At 59.1% G+C, this 18,520-nt stretch overlaps 1 protein-coding gene across 2 annotated transcripts; it reads left to right on the top strand.

The window, feature by feature from the left end:
• The first annotated feature begins 6,816 nt into the window (after positions 1–6,816).
• On the top strand, positions 6,817–18,473 carry LAMB2 (laminin subunit beta 2). Of its 2 annotated transcripts, none has more exons than XM_068556871.1 (33): positions 6,817–6,906; positions 7,000–7,085; positions 7,203–7,375; positions 7,473–7,608; positions 7,690–7,763; positions 8,169–8,357; positions 8,448–8,511; positions 8,746–8,948; positions 9,038–9,158; positions 9,496–9,684; positions 9,887–10,066; positions 10,188–10,300; positions 10,565–10,644; positions 10,734–10,866; positions 11,062–11,220; positions 11,298–11,425; positions 13,171–13,303; positions 13,450–13,642; positions 13,720–13,863; positions 14,092–14,341; positions 14,425–14,588; positions 14,669–14,893; positions 14,980–15,197; positions 15,301–15,397; positions 15,488–15,860; positions 15,960–16,144; positions 16,218–16,459; positions 16,539–16,887; positions 17,218–17,425; positions 17,503–17,644; positions 17,728–17,904; positions 17,996–18,155; positions 18,226–18,473. In XM_068556871.1, exons 2-33 carry the CDS (start codon positions 7,001–7,003, stop codon positions 18,360–18,362), a joined length of 5,424 nt encoding a protein of 1,807 aa, XP_068412972.1. In that variant the 5' UTR covers positions 6,817–6,906; position 7,000; the 3' UTR covers positions 18,363–18,473. The 2 variants fall into 2 exon arrangements, with proteins under 2 accessions (XP_068412972.1, XP_068412973.1); XM_068556872.1 differs by having other exon boundaries at positions 14,110–14,341.
• Positions 18,474–18,520: the final 47 nt, after the last annotated feature.

An 18,520-nucleotide genomic window follows, 5' to 3' on the forward strand; every position in this document is an offset into this window, starting at 1 on the left:
TGGGTGAGGGTATCCCAAGGTAGGCGGTGCGTTCTCTTTCCTCAGACCCCGTCAAGCCCTTCCTCTCCCCGGGCTGTGGCTGTGACCGCTGGGGCACCATACCTGCGAGGTGCCTGTCTGGGGCTGAAGCCTGCTTCTGCAACCAGGTCAGCGGGCAGTGCCCCTGCTACCCCCACACGCTGGGGCGGGACTATAGCCGCTGTGCCCCCCTCTTCTGGAACCTGGGGGGGGCCCGAGGCTGTGAGCCCTGCAACCGCTGTGCCCAACACACTTTGCAGCCAGTGTATCACCCGGTGAGTGAGCCCTTGTCGCACATAGCATGTGGCAGTGGCCAGGTGTGAGTGAATGTGTGTGCCTGTGGTGTGATTTATGGCTGGTGTGAGTGTGAGTGTTAATGTGACTACCAGCAGTGGTGTGTGTGGCTGCAAGCAGCTGTGTGTGCTCTTGTGCAACATTAGCTATGAGCAGACATGAGACCACATGGGCCCGACCCCGCGTGCCGCCATGTGTCGGCGTGTAGGTGAAACACTGTGAGTTGGTCATGGCAAGCAGAATGAGTGTGGCACGGGTGGGGCCGGGTGCGGCTGGGAAGGAGGCAGAGGAGACATGGGCGGAGGGAGAGGATTGGGAGATGCAGGCAGAGATGGATGGCCGCGGGAAGTGAGCGTTTCCAGGAGGAGAGACGTCAGGGACTGAATGAGATGAGGTCTGAAGTGTGTTCTCGAGTCCTTGGTGAGGAGAGGGTGGGAGTCGGGGGGTGAGGGTCTGGAAACAGTGGGGTGCTCCACTCAGGACACAGAGGAGCAGGTCAGGAGTTGAGAACCCAGAGGGCCGGTGTGTGGGAGGCGAGGCTGGCAATGTGGGGACAAGGTGGGGGCCGGCCAAGAGGGTCAGACCAGAGGAAGCAGGAGGGGAGAAGCCCTCAGCCAAGCACAGGTACGAGTGCTGCCTGGGCAGGAACAGGGCTGAGAGGAGGCGACAGCGTGCTGCCTCTGAGCTCTCCTTTCCTTCTCCCTCCCCCAGAGGAGGCTCTTTGTTTCTGCGGACTGGCCACACACTCCTCCTTCAGGTCACGGGTCAGTGCCCCTGCCAGGCAGGATTTGGGGGCTGCACTGCTCCTGGTATCAGGATGGGTACTGGGGTGACCCAGAGCGGGAGTGCAGAGGTGAGCAGGGCATTCACACAATCCACCACCAGGGGTGAGGCTGTCCTGACGGGATCCTCCCTGTGGGGTGGCGGGGGAGCCACCAGGTTGTCCTGAGCGAGAGCGCGTGTTTATTGCTGTTTTCTCCAAAACTTAACGAAATATTCGTGAAAACAGCTGTGGGGAAAGAGTGTTGGCAAGGCCAGGTCGGGTAGGCCTGCGGAGCAGACACATTGGGTGGTTCTTTCCTGACCCCGCCTGCCAGTCTTGACCCTAACTGACCCCTGCCTGGGCTGTAGAGCACCTGGAGCCCTGTGCCGTTTTCCTGCCCAAAGGCTGCCATGCAGTATGGCCTCTCTGGCTGGGGTAGATGCCAGTACCCATGACCGTTCTCTTTTTTTAAAAAAAATTTATTTATTTATTTTGGCCGTGCTGAGTCTTAGCTGCAGCACGTGGGATCTTTTTAGTTGTGGCGTGCGGCATCTTAGTTGTGGCATGCATGTGAGATCTAGTTCCCCAACCAGGGATCGAATCCGGGCTCCCTGCATTGGGAGCGCGGAGTCTTACCCACTGGACCACCAGGGAAGTTCCCCCATGACTGCTCTGAGCAGTGGCTTAGGTGAGGCTCTCATACTCACACAGGGTCATTCTCCTCCTCAGGCTTCTTGGCGGCAAGGCTAGGGTGAGTGCTGCTTGCTCCCTACCCTGACTCTCTCTCTCCCCCACAGCCTGTGCCTGTGACCCCCAGGGCTCCATCTCGCCCAGCTGTGACCCACACACAGGCACCTGCTGCTGCAGAGAGGGCATCTCAGGGCTGAGGTGCCAGGCATGTGCCCGTGGCTCCAGAGGTGGCTTCCCACACTGCACGTCCTGCCCTCCCTGTTTCACCTCCTGGGACCAACACCTGGCTCTGCTCCAGCTGCAGCTGGACTCTGTGGCCCACGAGGTGGCCGACTTATGCCAGGGGATGCCTGGCTGGGGTGCTGGGGGCACCTGCAGGCCTGGAGGGGGTACTCCAGCAGGCCCAGACACTCCTGAAATCTCCTTCCCCTGCTGTGGGGCCCCTACGACAACCTACGGAATGGATAGCTGGACTCAGGCAAGGGGTCTGGGGTCAGTAGGAAGGAGGTCTCCAGCTAGCCTCCCAGGGTCAGGGATTCAGAGGGTCTTGGGTTGGCCTGTCTGAGTCCTGGGTCTGGGAGTGAGGTGAGTTTTCTTGAGTGAGGAATCAGGGAGGAAAGGGCATCTCTGGCCAGACTGATACTCCATCCTCCCACAGGCCGGAAACAACCACGTTGGCACAGACACTGTGGGCCAAAGGACAGGTTGTAGCAGAAAGAGAGCCATGGGTTAGGGGGCAGTGTGAACATCTGGAAGAATTATCCTGGGAGCTAGACTGTGTCAAGGGCTCGGCCTGGCTCAAGAAGGCCACAGGAGCCCAAGGTGAGGCCAAGTAGGCAGGTAGGTGGGCCGCAGGTGACGGTGGGGTCTAGGCTGGTGCAGGAGGAAGGGACCAGGTGCCTTTGCTTACATATCTGAGGGACCCAGGCGTCTGACTGACCCTGCCAATGGAGCCCTGAGCCAACCCTGTGTCTATCGTTCCTATCCCCTGAAGGTGCTGAGGCCCAGGCCTCCTCAGCTGCCCTGTTTTCTCAAGGGGCCATGCTTACAGCCCAGGTCGTGGCCACAGTTGGAGGACAAGACAGCATCCTGGGACAGGCCCAGGAGGCCTGGTGGTGGACAGAGAAGCTGCTGTGGGGGATGGGCTGGCCCAGAGGGACAGCTGTGTGGCAGCTGAAATTGAAGGGGCTGGTCCACAGGGCCCAGAGGCTGCACCCTCAGCTTCTGCAGCTCCTAGTCAAAGCTGGAGTGGTAGGTGGAGATATGGGTCACTGTGGGAGGCTTTGCCAAGGCGAGGACTCTCTCCTAGGGGTAAACTGGGTGTAGGGCAATGGGAGAGCTGGGACATGCATTCCTCACTGGATCCCTTAGGAATGTAGGGGTCGGGGACCTCGGTTGGTCTATGTTCCTGTGCCCTGTGGTGTTCCCTCTTGTGCTGGAACTCTGCCTACCTCCCAGTGGGCTCTGGTTACCTCCCATAACTCCTCCTATAGCCTGGACATGGCGGTCACAGCCTTGGAGCAGTGTCAGCGACTGGTACAGAGCCATGGGGGCTGTGGAGGAGAGCATGGTGGGAGTCACAGGGTACCATGGCTTGGCCATGGGGTTGCAAGAGACATATTCCACATCTGACCCACTCCTACCAGCAACAGCAAATCCAGGCCACTGCAGGCTCCACGGGAATCCAGGCCTGGGAGATGTGGCGTCATGCAGGGGGGTCTGGGGTGTGGCCACCATGGCTCACATGCAGGCAACTGTGCAGCCCATCCAGCATGTCCTCTTGGGTACATGTCTGCTTGTTGTGTGTCTGTTCACAGCTGAGGTCAGGGGCAGGGGCAGGTGGGCATCCAGGACACTGCTATGATACTCCTTCTAGAATGAGGAATACTCATCAGGGCTGACCAGGGGTCAGGTGGGAGCACTAGTGTGCTCGTAAATGTTTTACAAGTGGGGCCTGGGGGTCAGGAGGAACTGATTTGTAGTGTTTGTCAATTTCTATGGCGTCAGTAATCCCCACCGTGACTGATTTCAGTCTTCCTGTCATTTAACAACTGATTCACAGAATTCCTGAAAATTTAACAATTGGCTCTTGGAAGCCTCTAGCACACCGTGTAGTCATGTCAGAGGCAGGGTGAGTGAGAGATTAGGGTCAAAGTTCGTTGGGTCAGGGATCAGAGTTCACATCCCGGATCACTACCTCCATCCCCACAGATGCTGTGAGTGTGGAGCTGGTGGCATGCCATGCGCTGGCGGTGCCCCTCCCCCAAGGTGGGTCAGCGGGCATTGCCCTCCTGCTGGATCAGATCCAGGGTGCCCTCCCTGTGCCAGATGCCGTAGGCCAGGAGCTGCCCAAAGCTGAAGGTGTTCTCCATCAGGCACAGCAGACCAGGTGAAGGGCCAGGAGGCTGGAGGTAGAGGTCAGAGGTTGGGGAGGAGAGGAATGCTGGGCTGACTGATCATCTGTGTCCTTCAGGGAGGGTATAGCCAGGGCCCTGGACCAAGCGCTGGATGTTTAGGGAGTGCTGGCTGAGGCGGGAACTCGTGCAAGGGCTGCAGAGTACGGGCTGCAGGTGGTGAAACAGAGACTTCGACATCTGGAGGCCAGTGTACAGGAGGTGATACCCCACCCATACCCCTTCAGCTCCCTCACACCTCTTGCTCAGAGGCTGCTGTGATCCCCATTCTTCCCCTGAGATCCTTGACCAATTGTGATACCACGGTGCTAAATACCCTGACCATGTAATGCTCTACCCTGCTGTGACCTCTCTGTGATTCCCCAATCTTTGCCTCAGGTGGCAGGCCGCCTGGCCTGGGTGGCACTGGCAGTGGATGTGACCCTGGTCCTGGGGCATCTGTCCAGTGCAGCTGTGGCTCTCAGGACCTGTTTGGCCCTGAGTCAGCAGCAGGCCCAGGAGGCATAAGAGTGAGCAGCACATGCCTTGGGTGTGGCTGGGAGCCTGGGCAAGGTGAGATGGGAAAAGTGGACATTAGGGTCTCAGGGACACCTCTGGAATAGCGTGAAATGGGGTTTAGGCTGGGACTGGGCTATGCTGGGCTGAGGCAGGGTCTCAGTTCTAAAACCCCCTGCCCCCCAACCCAGGAACTTTGGGTAGCAATGTGTTTGGGACTGTAGAGTATATGTGGGGTGGGGTTTCAGATCTAGTCCTGCTCTAGGAATTGCAGGTGGCCCAGTTAGGTGTGGTGGAGTTGCAGGAGGGCACACATAGCCCGGTGGCCACGGTGCAAGATGCAGAAGAGCGGGTACAGTGGGCATGAGCTGAGGCCCAAGAATTTCTAAAGCTGGCACAGAACAGCTGGAGCTGCCTAGAGGGCACGTGGCTGGGCCATGGTGGGGTGGGTATGGGGGGTGGTCAGGGTCAGAAGGGAGGGTCAGAGTTATAGGGATGGTGTGGGAGGGTCAGGGCAGGGTGCAGGTCAGGTCCAGATTCATATAGGGCTCAGGCTGGGGTCAAAGTCCAGAACAGGAGGTCAAATGTTAATTAGGGTTAGAGCTTATTTAGGGCTGGGGTCAGAGTCAGGGTCAGAGATTAGGACCAGAAGTCAGAGCCTGGCTCAGATGACCCTGATCCCCAGGGTTGGAGCGCCACCTGGCTCAGAATGCGCAGGCACTGGGCAAGAAAGTGACCACCCTGTGGGCCCTGGAGCAGCAGGCAGCAGAGCTGCTTGATCACATGCAGCTGTGAGCCATTGTGTACACCACCTGCTGACTGCTGTCTGTGGGTGCCAGTAAGAGGGACTCTGGGACTACCTGGGTGACTCAGAGTGACCCCAGAGTGACACAGGAATCTCCTGACCTTGAGAGACCAGAGGCACCACTGAGTGCCTGTTGATCCTGAGTGACCTCTATGTGACACCATGTTGTTTTCCAGTGGCCCTCTGACCTTGAGAAACCGGGAGGCGGCCGGTGTCTGGGGGAGGGCGTCAAGTAAAACTCCCTGAGACCATCAAGTGCCCCTGAGATCCTGATAGATCCTTATCTCTGAATGAGCTCAAATTCTGAGCCCCTTCTAGTATCCCTGAGCCCCTCAGATTGACTACATGACCCCCCAGGTGTCTGGAGACCCCTACTCCACATAACTGGTGCAGCTCCCAGCAACCCTTAAAGTCCAGCAGATTGACTGCCCCCCTGCCCAGACTCTCCCTGTGAAGCCTAATGATTCCCCTGAAGAACCCCAGCTTTCTCCCCTGGGCCTACACCTCTGGGGTACTCTCCACCTGACCCCAGACAGTGGGCGCAGCTGTGGCAGCTCAAAGTCACCCCGACAGGGCCCTAACAGACCCCCAGAATCCGTGGTCCCTACCGCAGTCCCAGGGGCCTGGGTGGGGCATGGGCTCTAGGCAGCGCGCATTCCAAGCCCGGGCTCAGGCGCTCTCGGTGGGCCAGAAGGCCCGGAGTGGATGAAGAGCCATAAGATCTGGATTTGGTCGGTACTGCTCTGGTCTGTTGTCGGTGACCAGCACTAATTTTCATAGTGGGAAACTGAGCTCTTCTCATGCCTACTTGTTGTAGCGATTGGGGGAAGCAGAGACCCTGGGCAGGAGATGGCCTTTCTCCATCTCCCCCCCTACCCCTATGTTGTCCTGTCCTTCCGGCCAGGCTGTCCATCCCACAACCCTGAATAGGGGAGCTTGACACCCTGAGTGCACCCTTCCACCTCCCCACTGATGCTGGAGCCCTGGGACTGAAAAGCCTAATTGATGGTGACTTCCACAGCACCAACGACACTGGGGACAAAGGCTAGTTTCCATGGGCCACTTGAGGTCTCAAAGATCAGACTCCTCTCCTTTGCTTGTGCCATAGCCCCTGCTTGGTGTGTCCCCTAACTATAGTGGCCTAAGGGCCCAAAACCCTGTGTTCCCCTGGCTCTGCGCAGACCTGGGCATGGGGGCACAATAAAGATTTGCAGGTGAGCCAGCTTGTGTCTAGTTTCTAGAGTGAGGGTCGTTTCCAGAGAGGTGGGGGTTTCTGCACGATGTTGTGCTCCTGCCCGAGATCCGCTCCGTGCTTTGCTTCCTGCCATACTTCCCAACTTTGCTCAAAGTCGCCAGACTCCGAGCTAGTGGAGGGACCGCTGGACAGACAGAGGACCGAGTGGGGAATCGGCCAACGACCCACACAGGCAGAGTCAACACGGGACCCCAAGGGAGGAGATAGATGGGCATGGGCCCCAGACCTCTCATCCCCCCCTCATCCTGATTCCTCCCCTCTTCAGGATGGAGCGGGCCGCAGGGGAACAAGGGAGGGACCTGTGGGGACAGCCTGGGTCCTGGCAGCTTCTACTGGGCCTGCTGCTGAGCGGTGAGAGGGCCTGGTGAAGGCCTGGGGGTTGCGGGATGTGATGGTGGGTCCTGGGGTAGCTGGCTCTGGGGCTACGGGGTGGGAGCGCAGCAGAACCAGCTGACGCCCTGTTCCCAGTGCTGGCCACCGCCCTGGCCCAGGCCTCGGCCCCGGATGTGCCAGGCTGTTCACGGGGAAGCTGCTACCCCGCCACAGGGGACCTGCTGGTGGGCCGTGCTGACAGACTGACCGCCTCATCCACCTGTGGCTTGCACGGGCCCCAGCCCTATTGCATCGTCAGTCACCTGCAGGTGTGGTTGGAGTTGAGGTGGGGGGCTGAGTCAGGGTGGTGCCGGCACTGGCTGAGGCACTAACGCTGATCCTGACCCTGACCCTGACCCGACCCAGGACGAGAAGAAATGCTTCCTGTGTGACTCCCGGCGCCCCTTCTCTGCTAGAGACAACCCAAACAGCCATCGCATCCAGAATGTAGTTACCAGCTTCGCACCACAGCGCCGGGCAGCCTGGTGGCAGTCAGAGAATGGTGAGGCTGTGGGTGAGGTATGGGTGAGCAGGGCTGTCTACCAAGTAGCCTCAAGTCCCTGACCTCCGACTCCTGCCCCAGGTGTCCCCGTGGTCACCATCCAGCTGGACTTGGAGGCTGAGTTCCATTTCACGCACCTCATTATGACCTTCAAGGTGCCCGTGTGTCTGGGAGCCTGCTTGAAGCACCCTGCTTGGCTCCCCATTGCCCCTGAACAGAGTCCCAGCTCTTCAGCCCAGCCTCCCTGTGCTCATATGCTGTGCCCTGGCTGGATGGGAGGCTCTTTCACCTCCCACACCTTCTGTTGCCTCCCCCCTCCAGGCCTTTGTACACGCTGCCTCAATCCCAGGCTGGGTCAGGCGCTGCCTCCCTGGGCCCCGTGACCGCTGAGTCTCCCCACTAGAGGTGGCTTCCCTTCCTGATCCTTGCTTGGCTTCCCCTGGTCACCTCCACCTGTCTGTGAGCTGCTTGAGGGCAGGCCCCAGCTGGGCAGGGCTCTTGATGGGCCTGGGCTGGACTTGGGTCCTAGTGCCCACTGATCAGCCATGCTCCCCACCCAGACATTTCGCCCTGCTGCCATGCTGGTGGAGCGCTCAGCAGACTTTGGACGCACCTGGCACGTGTACAGATATTTCTCCTATGACTGTGGGGCTGACTTCCCAGGAGTCCCACTGGCCCCACCACGGCACTGGGATGACGTAGTCTGTGAGTCACGCTATTCGGAGATTGAGCCATCCACTGAAGGCGAGGTGAGGGCTGGGATCTGGGCTTGGGGCAGAAAGGGGGCACGATGGGCGTAAGGCAGGTCCAGTGTCTCTAATGACTCTATGCCCTCCCAGGTCATCTATCGTGTGCTGGACCCTGCAATCCCTATTCCAGATCCCTATAGCCCATGGATCCAGAGTGAGTGTTCCATTCTTTGAGGCTGGCGCAGTCCCAGCGTCCGGCTGGTGACTATCTGGGGCCTCAGTAGCTATTCTGGGTGCTTCCTAGGGCAGGTGCCAAGTCCAATTTAGCTCATACAGCTGTAGACAGGAGGTCTCCCAAGGTGACCTTGGCAGCTTCAGCTCCTGGGTGGGCATGGGGCAGCAAGAGCCTGCCTGGACAGCTGGCCCCCAACCCCTTTCCCCCACTTAGATTTGCTAAAGATCACCAACCTACGGGTGAACCTGACACGGCTACACACGCTTGGGGACAACCTGCTTGACCCACGGCGGGAGATCCGCGAGAAGTACTATTATGCCCTGTACGAGCTGGTTGTGCGTGGCAACTGCTTCTGCTATGGACACGCCTCACAGTGTGCACCCGCCCCAGGGGCACCAGCCCATGCTGAGGGCATGGTGAGGGTCTTCAGCTGGCTGGAGTAGGGCTGGTGGAAGGGGCAGGCATGGCTGGACAGTGCTGACCACTTGCCTACCCACCCTGCTAGGTTCATGGGGCCTGCATCTGCAAACACAACACTCGTGGCTTCAACTGTGAGCAGTGTCAGGATTTCTATCATGATCTGCCCTGGCATCCGGCTGAGGACGGCCACAGTCATGCCTGCAGGAGTGAGTGAGACCCCGGCCCTCATAGCCCCAGGACTCTGTGGCCTGGCTGTGCCCTGGGCAGAACCTAGAGCTGGTTGGTTAAGCCCCTAACACCTAGGCTGTGCCTGAAGGGTATCCTGGTCTTGATGCCCCTGGGGACTCCCTCAACCCTCTGCCACAGTCTGCTCTGGTTAGGGGCCCAGTATGATGCTGAAGCCTTAAAGTCCCTGAACCCCCACCCACAAATTCTGGCCTGTGGCAGGGACCTAAGGTGGCACTGGGGGCCCCTAAGCCCCTTACCCTCAGGACATGGTCCCTCAAGTGGCCTTTGCCCTGCTCTTCCCTCCCCTCTCCCAAGAGTGTGAGTGCCACGGGCATACCTACAGCTGCCACTTCGACATGGCCATATACCTGGCATCTGGCAACGTGAGTGGAGGTGTGTGTGATGGGTGTCAGCACAACACAGCTGGGCACCAGTGTGAGCTCTGCCGACCCTTCTTCTACCGTGACCCAACCAAGGACCTGCGAGACCCAGCCGTGTGCCACTGTAAGGCTGGAATTGGACATGGGAGAGGGAAGGCTGATCCTGGGGTATGAGCTGAAGTGCCAGACTGCTGTCCAGGTTGCAGGGATTTGGGGTGGGGGGATGGAGGGTGGAGCCAGACTGGGAATCTAGGGTGGAGGCTTGAGAGATGACTGGTGCTGGGCTAGTTGGCACAGGGTAACCCTGCACTTCTTTGTGCTCTCAGCCTGTGACTGTGACCCCATGGGTTCCCAAGACGGTGGTCGCTGTGATCCCCATGATGATCCTGCACTGGGGCTGGTCTCGGGCCAGTGTCGCTGCAAAGAACATGTGGTGGGCTCTCGCTGCCAGCGGTGCCGTGATGGCTTCTTTGGGCTCAGTGCCAGTGACCCTCTAGGCTGCCAGCGTATGTGCTTCCTGTCCTAACTCCTGTGTTGACCTTAACCCTTGACCTCTTACTCTGGACCCAACTGGACACGAGCACTGCCCCAGCTCCCCAAAGTGCTGATGGGTCTCCTTCTCCGCAGAATGTCAGTGTGATACACGGGGCACAGTGCCGGGGGGCACCCCTTGTGACCGCAACAGTGGAGCCTGTTTCTGCAAGCGTCTAGTGACTGGACGTGGCTGCAACCGCTGCCTGGTGCGACTGGAGGGGCTGGAGTTCTGCACTTATCCTCAGAGGATAAGGCTGGGAGTGGTGTCCCTGCCCCACTGGGTGGGCGCTGAGGGCTTTGGGTCCGATCCTGGTTGAGAGGCCTCAGGTCTGGGAGGTCAAGGGTGGGAGCCAGTGGTCGGGGGCCATGCTTTCCCCAAGGGGTGGTAGAGGCTGAGAGCCATCATTGGATTCCCTGTTGGGCAGAGAGGGGGGTCTATTTCTGGCCCTCAGCAACCTCTTCTCCCCCAGCCTGGCCACTGGGGCCTCAGCCACGACCTACTTGGCTGCCGTCCATGTGCCTGCGATGTCGGTGGTGCCCTGGATCCCCAGTGAGTACTGTATAAGGGGCCCTGGGAGGGGTGGGAAAAGATCCTGGGCGGGAAAGGGGATCCTTCTTGAGTAACCATGTGTTCCCCAGGTGCAACGAGGCCACAGGTCAGTGCCGCTGCCGCCAGAACATGGTGGGACGACGCTGTGAGCAGGTGCAGCCTGGTTACTTCCGGCCCTTCCTTGACCACCTAACTTGGGAGGCTGAGGAAGCCCAGGGGCAGGTAGGGGGGCACTGTTGAAGGACAGGGCATGGGTGGTACTATGGCTGGAGAGGCAGGGTTATGGGTGGTGCCTGGTGTAGGGAGGGTGTCCGCCTCGGGCAGGGCCTCAACAGAGAGCTGGGGTTTGGGGACAGGCTGGGGCAAAAGAGGCAGTGCCTTGCCTGAGCCCGCACCCCCAGCTGCATTGCTTCCCAGGTACCTGATGTGGTGGCGCGCCTGGTGACCCCTGGGGGGATTCCATCTTGGACTGGCCCAGGCTTTGTTAGGCTGCGGGAAGGCCAGGCACTGGAGTTCCTGGTGGCCTCTGTACCAAGAGCCATGGACTATGACCTGCTACTGCGCTTGGAGCCCCAGGTCAGACCTTGTGACACCTAACCCAGAGCTGACCCTATGGGTGTGGGAGCATCTCCTCCATCACCCCATTCCCCCAGGTACCTGAGCAATGGGCAGAGATGGAACTGACTGTGCAGCGCCCAGGGCCTGTATCTGCCCACAGCCCATGTGGGCACGTGCTGCCCAAGGATGATCACATCCCAGGGACTCTGCGACCAGGCACCAGGTGAGGACACTAATGGTAGCACCTACAACTGTGGGGGGTTGTGGGTCAGCCCTAAGCTCCCTGCAGGGCACTTTGAAGAACCCCCTGCTCATTCATCTGTTCCTTCCTTCAAGTGCCTCCTCCTCCTGCATACTGTTTGCCAGCTGCTGCTGGGCATGGCACTGGTCAGAGGAAGGAAGTAGACAGAACAAGACCTGCTCCTTCAGGGGTCTAAGTTCCAGAGGCCAAGGCAGGAAATAAGGGGAGTCCATTGATTGTCAGGATAGGTAGTGCCCTTGGGGGGAAGGGAGGGTGTCAGAGTACTCTGAGTGGGGATGTAACTGGTCTGACTAAGGCTTTATTATATTTTGGGTAGTATTTGTTTCATGTATCTTTTTTCATCACTTTCTTCTTAACTTTTTATCATGTAAAAATAAAAATACATAGTAGCAGAGAATAGCATAATGAACCTGGCTGTACCCATAATAGACATTTTGCCAACTGTGACTTATGTTTAGCAAAGATTCCTCTAGTTTCTGAGAGGAGAATAGACCTAAAGGGCCAAGGTGGAAGCTGGGAGATCTGCTGGCAGCTGTTGAGTTAGCTGAGTGACAGTGGGCTGGACACAGGTGTAGCAGTTGAGGTGGCGAGAAAAGGAAGTTTCCAGAGGGTTCCAGTGGAGGAGCTGATGGCTTAGGAAAGGGAGAAAAAGTGGAAAGGTGACTCTAGGGTTTTGGGCTTGGGCATCTGGATGGCATGTGCTCTTCGCTGAGATGGCGACATAGGAAGGAGCAGTTCTGAGATGCTTAGACATGGGGGACAAGGCCAGTGGGTGGTTGGATTTCTGTGTCTGGAATTACTGGAGGGCTCAGCTTGGAGATGTAAGTTTGGGACTTGTCCCTAAAGAGGTGGATCTAGATTAAATGACCAGAGAAAGGAAGGAGGAGTAGAACCAAGCTTTGGGGTACTCTAGTGTTAGAGCCCAGTAGAGAGGGAGTAGCTGGGGGATGGGGAGAAATCAGGAGTCTGGACAAGGTCCCAGAAGCCAAGAGAAGAGCATCTCAGGAAGGAAGGCGCACTGATCTCACTGCATGCTGCTGGACGCTGGAGCAGATAAGAATACAGGAGTGGCCGCTGGGTTTGGCTAAATGGAGGTCACTGGTGACCTTGGAACAGGCTGACTATATGGCATGCTGGCGGGGGCAAAAGCTCCTCTGGAGTGGGAGGCTAGAGACTGGAGGCAGTGACTACAGTTAAATTTTAGGGGTTTGTTGGTCAGGAGAGCAAAGACAAAGCAGCAGCCAGGGAGAGACTCGAATCTTGAGCAAAGATTTTTTTCAGTGGGGATAAAAGAACCCTAGTATGGGTTTGCAGGCTGATGGGAATGACCTGGGGTGAGGGGAGGTGATGCAGTCTTGGTGAAGAGGAGCCGCGATTGGAGGCTGGATGTCGAGGTTGGAGGAAGCATAAAAAGGGCATTGAGGGAAAATTGGGAAGCATTTGTGCCAGTGAAATGCTCTGGGGTTGCAAGGCTGTATGGAGTGTTTTCAGCAAGACTGTCTGCACAGGTGATGATTCCAGTGAAGGCACATTTATGGGAATCTTCTGTAGAGATTCTCCGTCAGGCTGTCCAGCTGTTTTTGGCCTGGCCCAGTCCTAGTATCTTTCTTGGCCAATGATTTGGTTGCTGTGTGTGGGGTGGGGAGGTCCAAGATGATGGATACACGAACCCTGGGTGACCCCATACCTGTCCTCGCCTACCTCAGGTACATGGTGTTTCCCAGACCTGTCTGCCTTGAGCCTGGCATCTCCTACAAGCTGCATCTCAAGCTGGTGCGAACAGGAGGAGGTGCCCAGCCTGAGGCCCCCTATTCTGGACCCAGCCTACTCATTGACTCGGTGAACAGTTCCCTCTTCCCACACCAACCAAGATGGCAGGGCCTGTGGGATGGGTCCTGTAGTGGTGGCAGTGCTAAGCTTAGTGTCCTGGCAGTTCCAACATGGTCCTGGGTCTGAACTTCATTCTTCCTTGCTCATCTCTTAAGCTGGTGCTGCTGCCCCGTGTTCTGGTGCTGGAGATGTTTAGTGGGGGTGATGCAGCTTCTCTGGAGCGCCGTGCCACCTTTGAACACTACCGCTGCCATGAGGAGGGTCTGGTGCCCAGCAAGACCCCTCCCTCTGAGGCCTGCGCCCCCCTCCTCATCAGCCTGTCCACACTGGTCTACAATGGAGCCCTGCGTGAGTGTCTGTGGTTTGGCTGGTGGGGCGGAGGTGTGTGGGCTCAGCTTGACCTGCCCTGTCCCCTCTCCCCACAGCCTGTCAGTGTGACCCCCAGGGCTCACTGAGCTCTGAGTGCAACCCCCATGGCGGTCAGTGCCTGTGCAAATCTGCAGTGGTTGGGCGCCACTGTGACCTCTGTGCCCCTGGCTACTATGGCTTTGGCCCCACAGGCTGTCAAGGTATTCACCTGCCCCTTTGTCCCCCTGTTCTTCTCTCTACACATCGCCCCCACCTCTGCCCCGCTGCCACTACTGTTCTCCCTCCTTCCTCTGGCTCTGCTTCTTCCTTCTTCCAACTCTGCTTTGGACCCCATACTCTCAGCCCTGGTCACTTGCAGTTCTCTTCCATTCCCTGACCTTCTACCGTGACCTCACCCAAACTCCCCTCAAACCCTCTCCCTGGCTCAGCCTCTGCCTTGCCCCCAGCCTGCCAGTGCAGCCCTGAGGGGGCACTCAGCGGCCTGTGTGAAGCAACCAATGGGCAATGCCCCTGCCGAACTGGTGCATTTGGGCTTCGCTGCGACCGCTGCCAGCGTGGCCAGTGGGGATTCCCTAACTGCCGGCTGTGTGTCTGCAACGGGCATGCAGACGAATGTGACCCTCACACAGGCGCTTGCCTGGGCTGCCGTGACCACACAGGGGGTGAGCACTGTGAAAGGTGAGCCTGAAGCAGCTATGAGTGAGCTGGTGGGTGGGCGGGCTGCTCAGGGATGACACAGCTCTTCCTCCTTCTCCCTGCAGGTGCATTGCTGGCTTCCACGGGGACCCACGGCTGCCATATGGGGGCCAGTGCCGGCCCTGTCCCTGCCCTGAAGGCCCCGGGAGCCGGCGGCACTTTGCTACTTCTTGCCTTCGGGATGGGTACTCCCAGCAGATCGTGTGCCACTGCAGGGCAGGCTATACAGGTGAGCGGGTAAGGTACAGGCGTGGGATCAGGGTGGGGCAGCTAGGCTGAGCACTCACGCCTTCCCCTGACCGTGGGCAGGGCTGCGGTGCGAAGCTTGTGCCCCTGGGCACTTTGGGGACCCATCAAGGCCAGGCGGCCAGTGCCAACCATGCGAATGCAGTGGTAACATTGACCCCATGGACCCTGATGCCTGTGACCCCCACTCGGGGCAATGCCTGCGCTGCTTACACCACACAGAGGGGCCGCACTGTGCCCACTGCAAGCCTGGCTTCCATGGGCAGGCTGCCCGACAGAGCTGTCACCGTGAGTGTGGGTATGGAGGGGATGGCTGAGGTGGGGCTCCCTGCTCCAGCTCCCCTTAACCAGTGTGCTCATCTTGGCTGGCATAGGCTGCACCTGCAACCTGCTGGGCACAGATCCCCAGCAGTGCCCATCCACTGACCGGTGCAACTGTGACCCAAGCAGTGGGCAGTGCCCATGCCTCCCCAATGTCCAGGGCCCTAGCTGTGACCGCTGTGCCCCCAACTTCTGGAACCTTACCAGTGGCCATGGCTGCCAGTCCTGTGCCTGCCACCCAAGCCGAGCCAGAGGCCCCACCTGCAATGAGGTATGGGACCTTCCTGTGGATCCCTGGGGAGATGGGGCCAGCTGCCTGCCTCACGTCTTGAGGGTTCAGCCTCTGACTGACTTCTGCCCTGTTCCCACTCTAGTTCACAGGACAGTGCCACTGCCGTGCTGGCTTCGGTGGGCGAACCTGTTCTGAGTGCCAGGAGCTCCACTGGGGAGACCCTGGGTTGCAGTGCCGCGGTAAGGGGGCTTGTGGGGCCAGGGTGGATGGGGGACTTCCCAGGATGCCCCACTGGCACCCTAACTCTGTGGTCTGCCCTTTTCCTGCAGCCTGTGATTGTGACCCTCGTGGGATAGACACACCTCAGTGTCACCGTTCCACAGGCCACTGCAGCTGCCGCCTGGGCATGTCTGGCGTGCGCTGTGACCAGTGTGCCCGTGGCTTCTCGGGTGTCTTTCCTGCCTGCCACCCCTGCCACGCGTGCTTCGGAGACTGGGACCGTGTGGTACAGGACCTGGCTGCTCGTACACGGCGCCTGGAGCAGTGGGCGCAGGAGCTGCAGCAGACGGGTGTGCTGGGTGCCTTTGAGAGCAGCTTCTGGCAAATGCAGGAGAAGCTGGGCACTGTGCAGGGGATTGTGGGTGCCCGTAACGCCTCAGCTGCCTCCACTGCACAGCTCGTGGAGGCCACAGAGGAGTTGCGGTGCGGACGGGCCTGAGGATACATGGTGGGATGGGGCAGAGGCCCGATGCATTAGGGCTGAAGTCTCTATAAATAACATCTCTCCATCACCTCATGCAGGCATGAAATTGGGGAGGCCACTGAGCACCTGACCCAGCTGGAAGCAGAGCTCACAGATGTGCAGGACGAGAATTTCAATGCCAACCATGCACTAAGCAGTCTAGAGCGAGACGGGCTTGCACTTAATCTCACACTGCGGCATCTTGACCAGCATCTGGACCTGCTCAAGCATTCAAACTTCCTGGGTGAGTTGTTGGCCAACTAGGCGTGTGGATCAGGGTTGATCTTCAGCTGACTGCCTGCCTTTGTCTGACTTAGGTGCCTATGACAGCATCCGCCATGCCCACAGCCTGTCTGCAGAGGCAGAACGTCGTGCCAACATGTCAGCCCTAACAGTGCCCAGCCCTGTGAGCAACTCAGCAGGCACACGGCACCGGACAGAGGTGCTAATGGGTGCCCGGAGGAAGGACTTCAACCGCAAGCACATGGCCAACCAGCAGGCACTGGGCGAGCTCTCTGCCCGTACCCATGCCCTGAGCCTGACAGGCATAAATGAACTGGTGAGGCACAAGTGTCGGGTGGGACATATGGGTGTGGCTATTCCTTCCCCCAGGCCCTGACTTGTTCTGTGCCTGGCAGGTGTGTGGGTCCCCGGGAGATGCACCCTGTGCTACGAGCCCTTGCGGGGGTGCCGGCTGTCGGGACGAGGATGGGCAGCCCCGTTGTGGGGGCCTCAGCTGCAGTGGGGCAGCAGCCATGGCGGATCTGGCGCTGGGTCGGGCCCGCCACACACAGGCAGAACTGCAGCGGGCATTGGCAGAAGGTGGTGGCATCCTCAGCCAGGTAGCCGAGACCCGTCGGCAGGCAGGCGAGGCACAGCAGCGGGCCCAGGCAGCCCTGGACAAGGCTAATGCTTCCAGGGGACAGGTGGAACAGGCCAACCAGGAACTGCGGGAACTTATCCAGAGTGTGAAGGACTTCCTCAGCCGTGAGCCTCCCTTGTGGCCCAGGCCATGTGGTGTTTCCCCCGTGTCTGTGTTCATACTTGGGTCAGGGCCTGCACTGTACCTGTGTTTGTGACCACAGATGGGCAAGGGCTCAGGGTGTCTGGACCCTGAGCCCGTGCCCATATGTAGTCCCCAAGTCCACGACCCTCAATCTATGTCCCATGTATAGTCCCTGTCATTGTGGTTACATCCTTATGCCTATTAGCAAATCCATACCCCATGTGTGGTCCCTGAGTCCATACCCCAAGACTGTGTCCCCATGCCCGTGCTGGGGAATCTGTGTCCTTAAGCCCTTGCCTGTGTCCCCATAGAGGAGGGGGCTGATCCTGATAGCATTGAGATGGTGGCCACCCGGGTGCTAGAGCTCTCCATCCCAGCGTCACCTGAGCAGATCCGACACTTGGCGGGCGAGATTGCAGAGCGGGTCCGGAGCCTGGCAGACGTGGACACGATCCTGGCGCGTACTGTGGGAGACGTGCATCGGGCAGAGCAGCTACTGAAGGATGCACAGCGGGCACGGTCTGACCCCAACCTTGGACCCCATCCTTGACACCTGGTTCTGATACTTGCAGGCCCTGATTCCCTCTCTTCTCCAGGAGCCGGGCTGAGGGTGAGAAACAGAAGGCAGAGACAGTACAGGCAGCGCTGGAGGAGGCCCAGCGGGCACAGGGTGCTGCTCAGGGTGCCATCCAGGGGGCAGTGGTTGACACACAGGACACAGAGCAGACCCTGAACCAGGTGTGGTCTCCCTGGGACATCAGTGGGGCAAGGTTATGAGCATGCTGCATAAACCTGTTTAACCCTAGGCCCACCCGTGGCAGGTGCAGGAGAGGATGGCAGGTACAGAGAAGGCATTGAGCTCTGCAGGTGAGCGGGCTCAGCAATTGGATGGTCTCCTGGAGGCTCTGAAATTGAAGCGAGCAGGGACTAGCCTGGCAGCCTCTAGTGCTGAAGAAACAGCTGGCAGTGCCCAGGGTCGTGCCCGGGAAGCTGAACAGGTGGGTTGAGGCAGAGCCAGTTGGAAGGGGTGGGGGTAGAGGCTGGGCCTCCACTGGGCCACCACCCTGCCCCGGACCTCTATATCCGCAGCTGCTGAAGGGCCCACTAGGTGACCAGTACCAGACAGTGAGGGCCCTGGCTGAGCGCAAGGCCCAGGGTGTGCTGGCTGCGCAGGCACGGGCAGAACAACTGCGGGATGAGGCTCGCGGCTTGTTGCAGGCTGCTCAAGACAAGCTGCAGCGGCTGCAAGGTGAGGATGGGACGCCAGAGATGTGGGACTCTGGGAGAAGGACCCTTCATCTGAGACCTGTCTCTCCTAGAGCTGGAAGGCACTTATGAGGAGAACGAGCGGGCGCTGGAAGGCAAAGCGGCTCAGCTGGACGGGCTGGAGGCCAGGATGCGCAGTGTGCTTCAAGCCATCAACTTGCAGGTCCAGATCTACAACACCTGCCAGTGACCCCTACCCGAGGCCTACCCCAGTCCCCAGCCTCGCCCCGCACGCATTACTGCCTGTGCATGGAACAGTCCCCAGCCTGGCAAGTCCCCCAATAAACCAGTGTGAATGCCCCCTGTGTGGTCTCGACTCTGATTTGGGGAGGGCGGAGTCTCTGGGCG

Source organism: Eschrichtius robustus, chromosome 12, assembly GCF_028021215.1.
Source record: "Eschrichtius robustus isolate mEscRob2 chromosome 12, mEscRob2.pri, whole genome shotgun sequence".
NCBI classification, from domain to species: Eukaryota; Metazoa; Chordata; class Mammalia; order Artiodactyla; family Eschrichtiidae; genus Eschrichtius; species Eschrichtius robustus.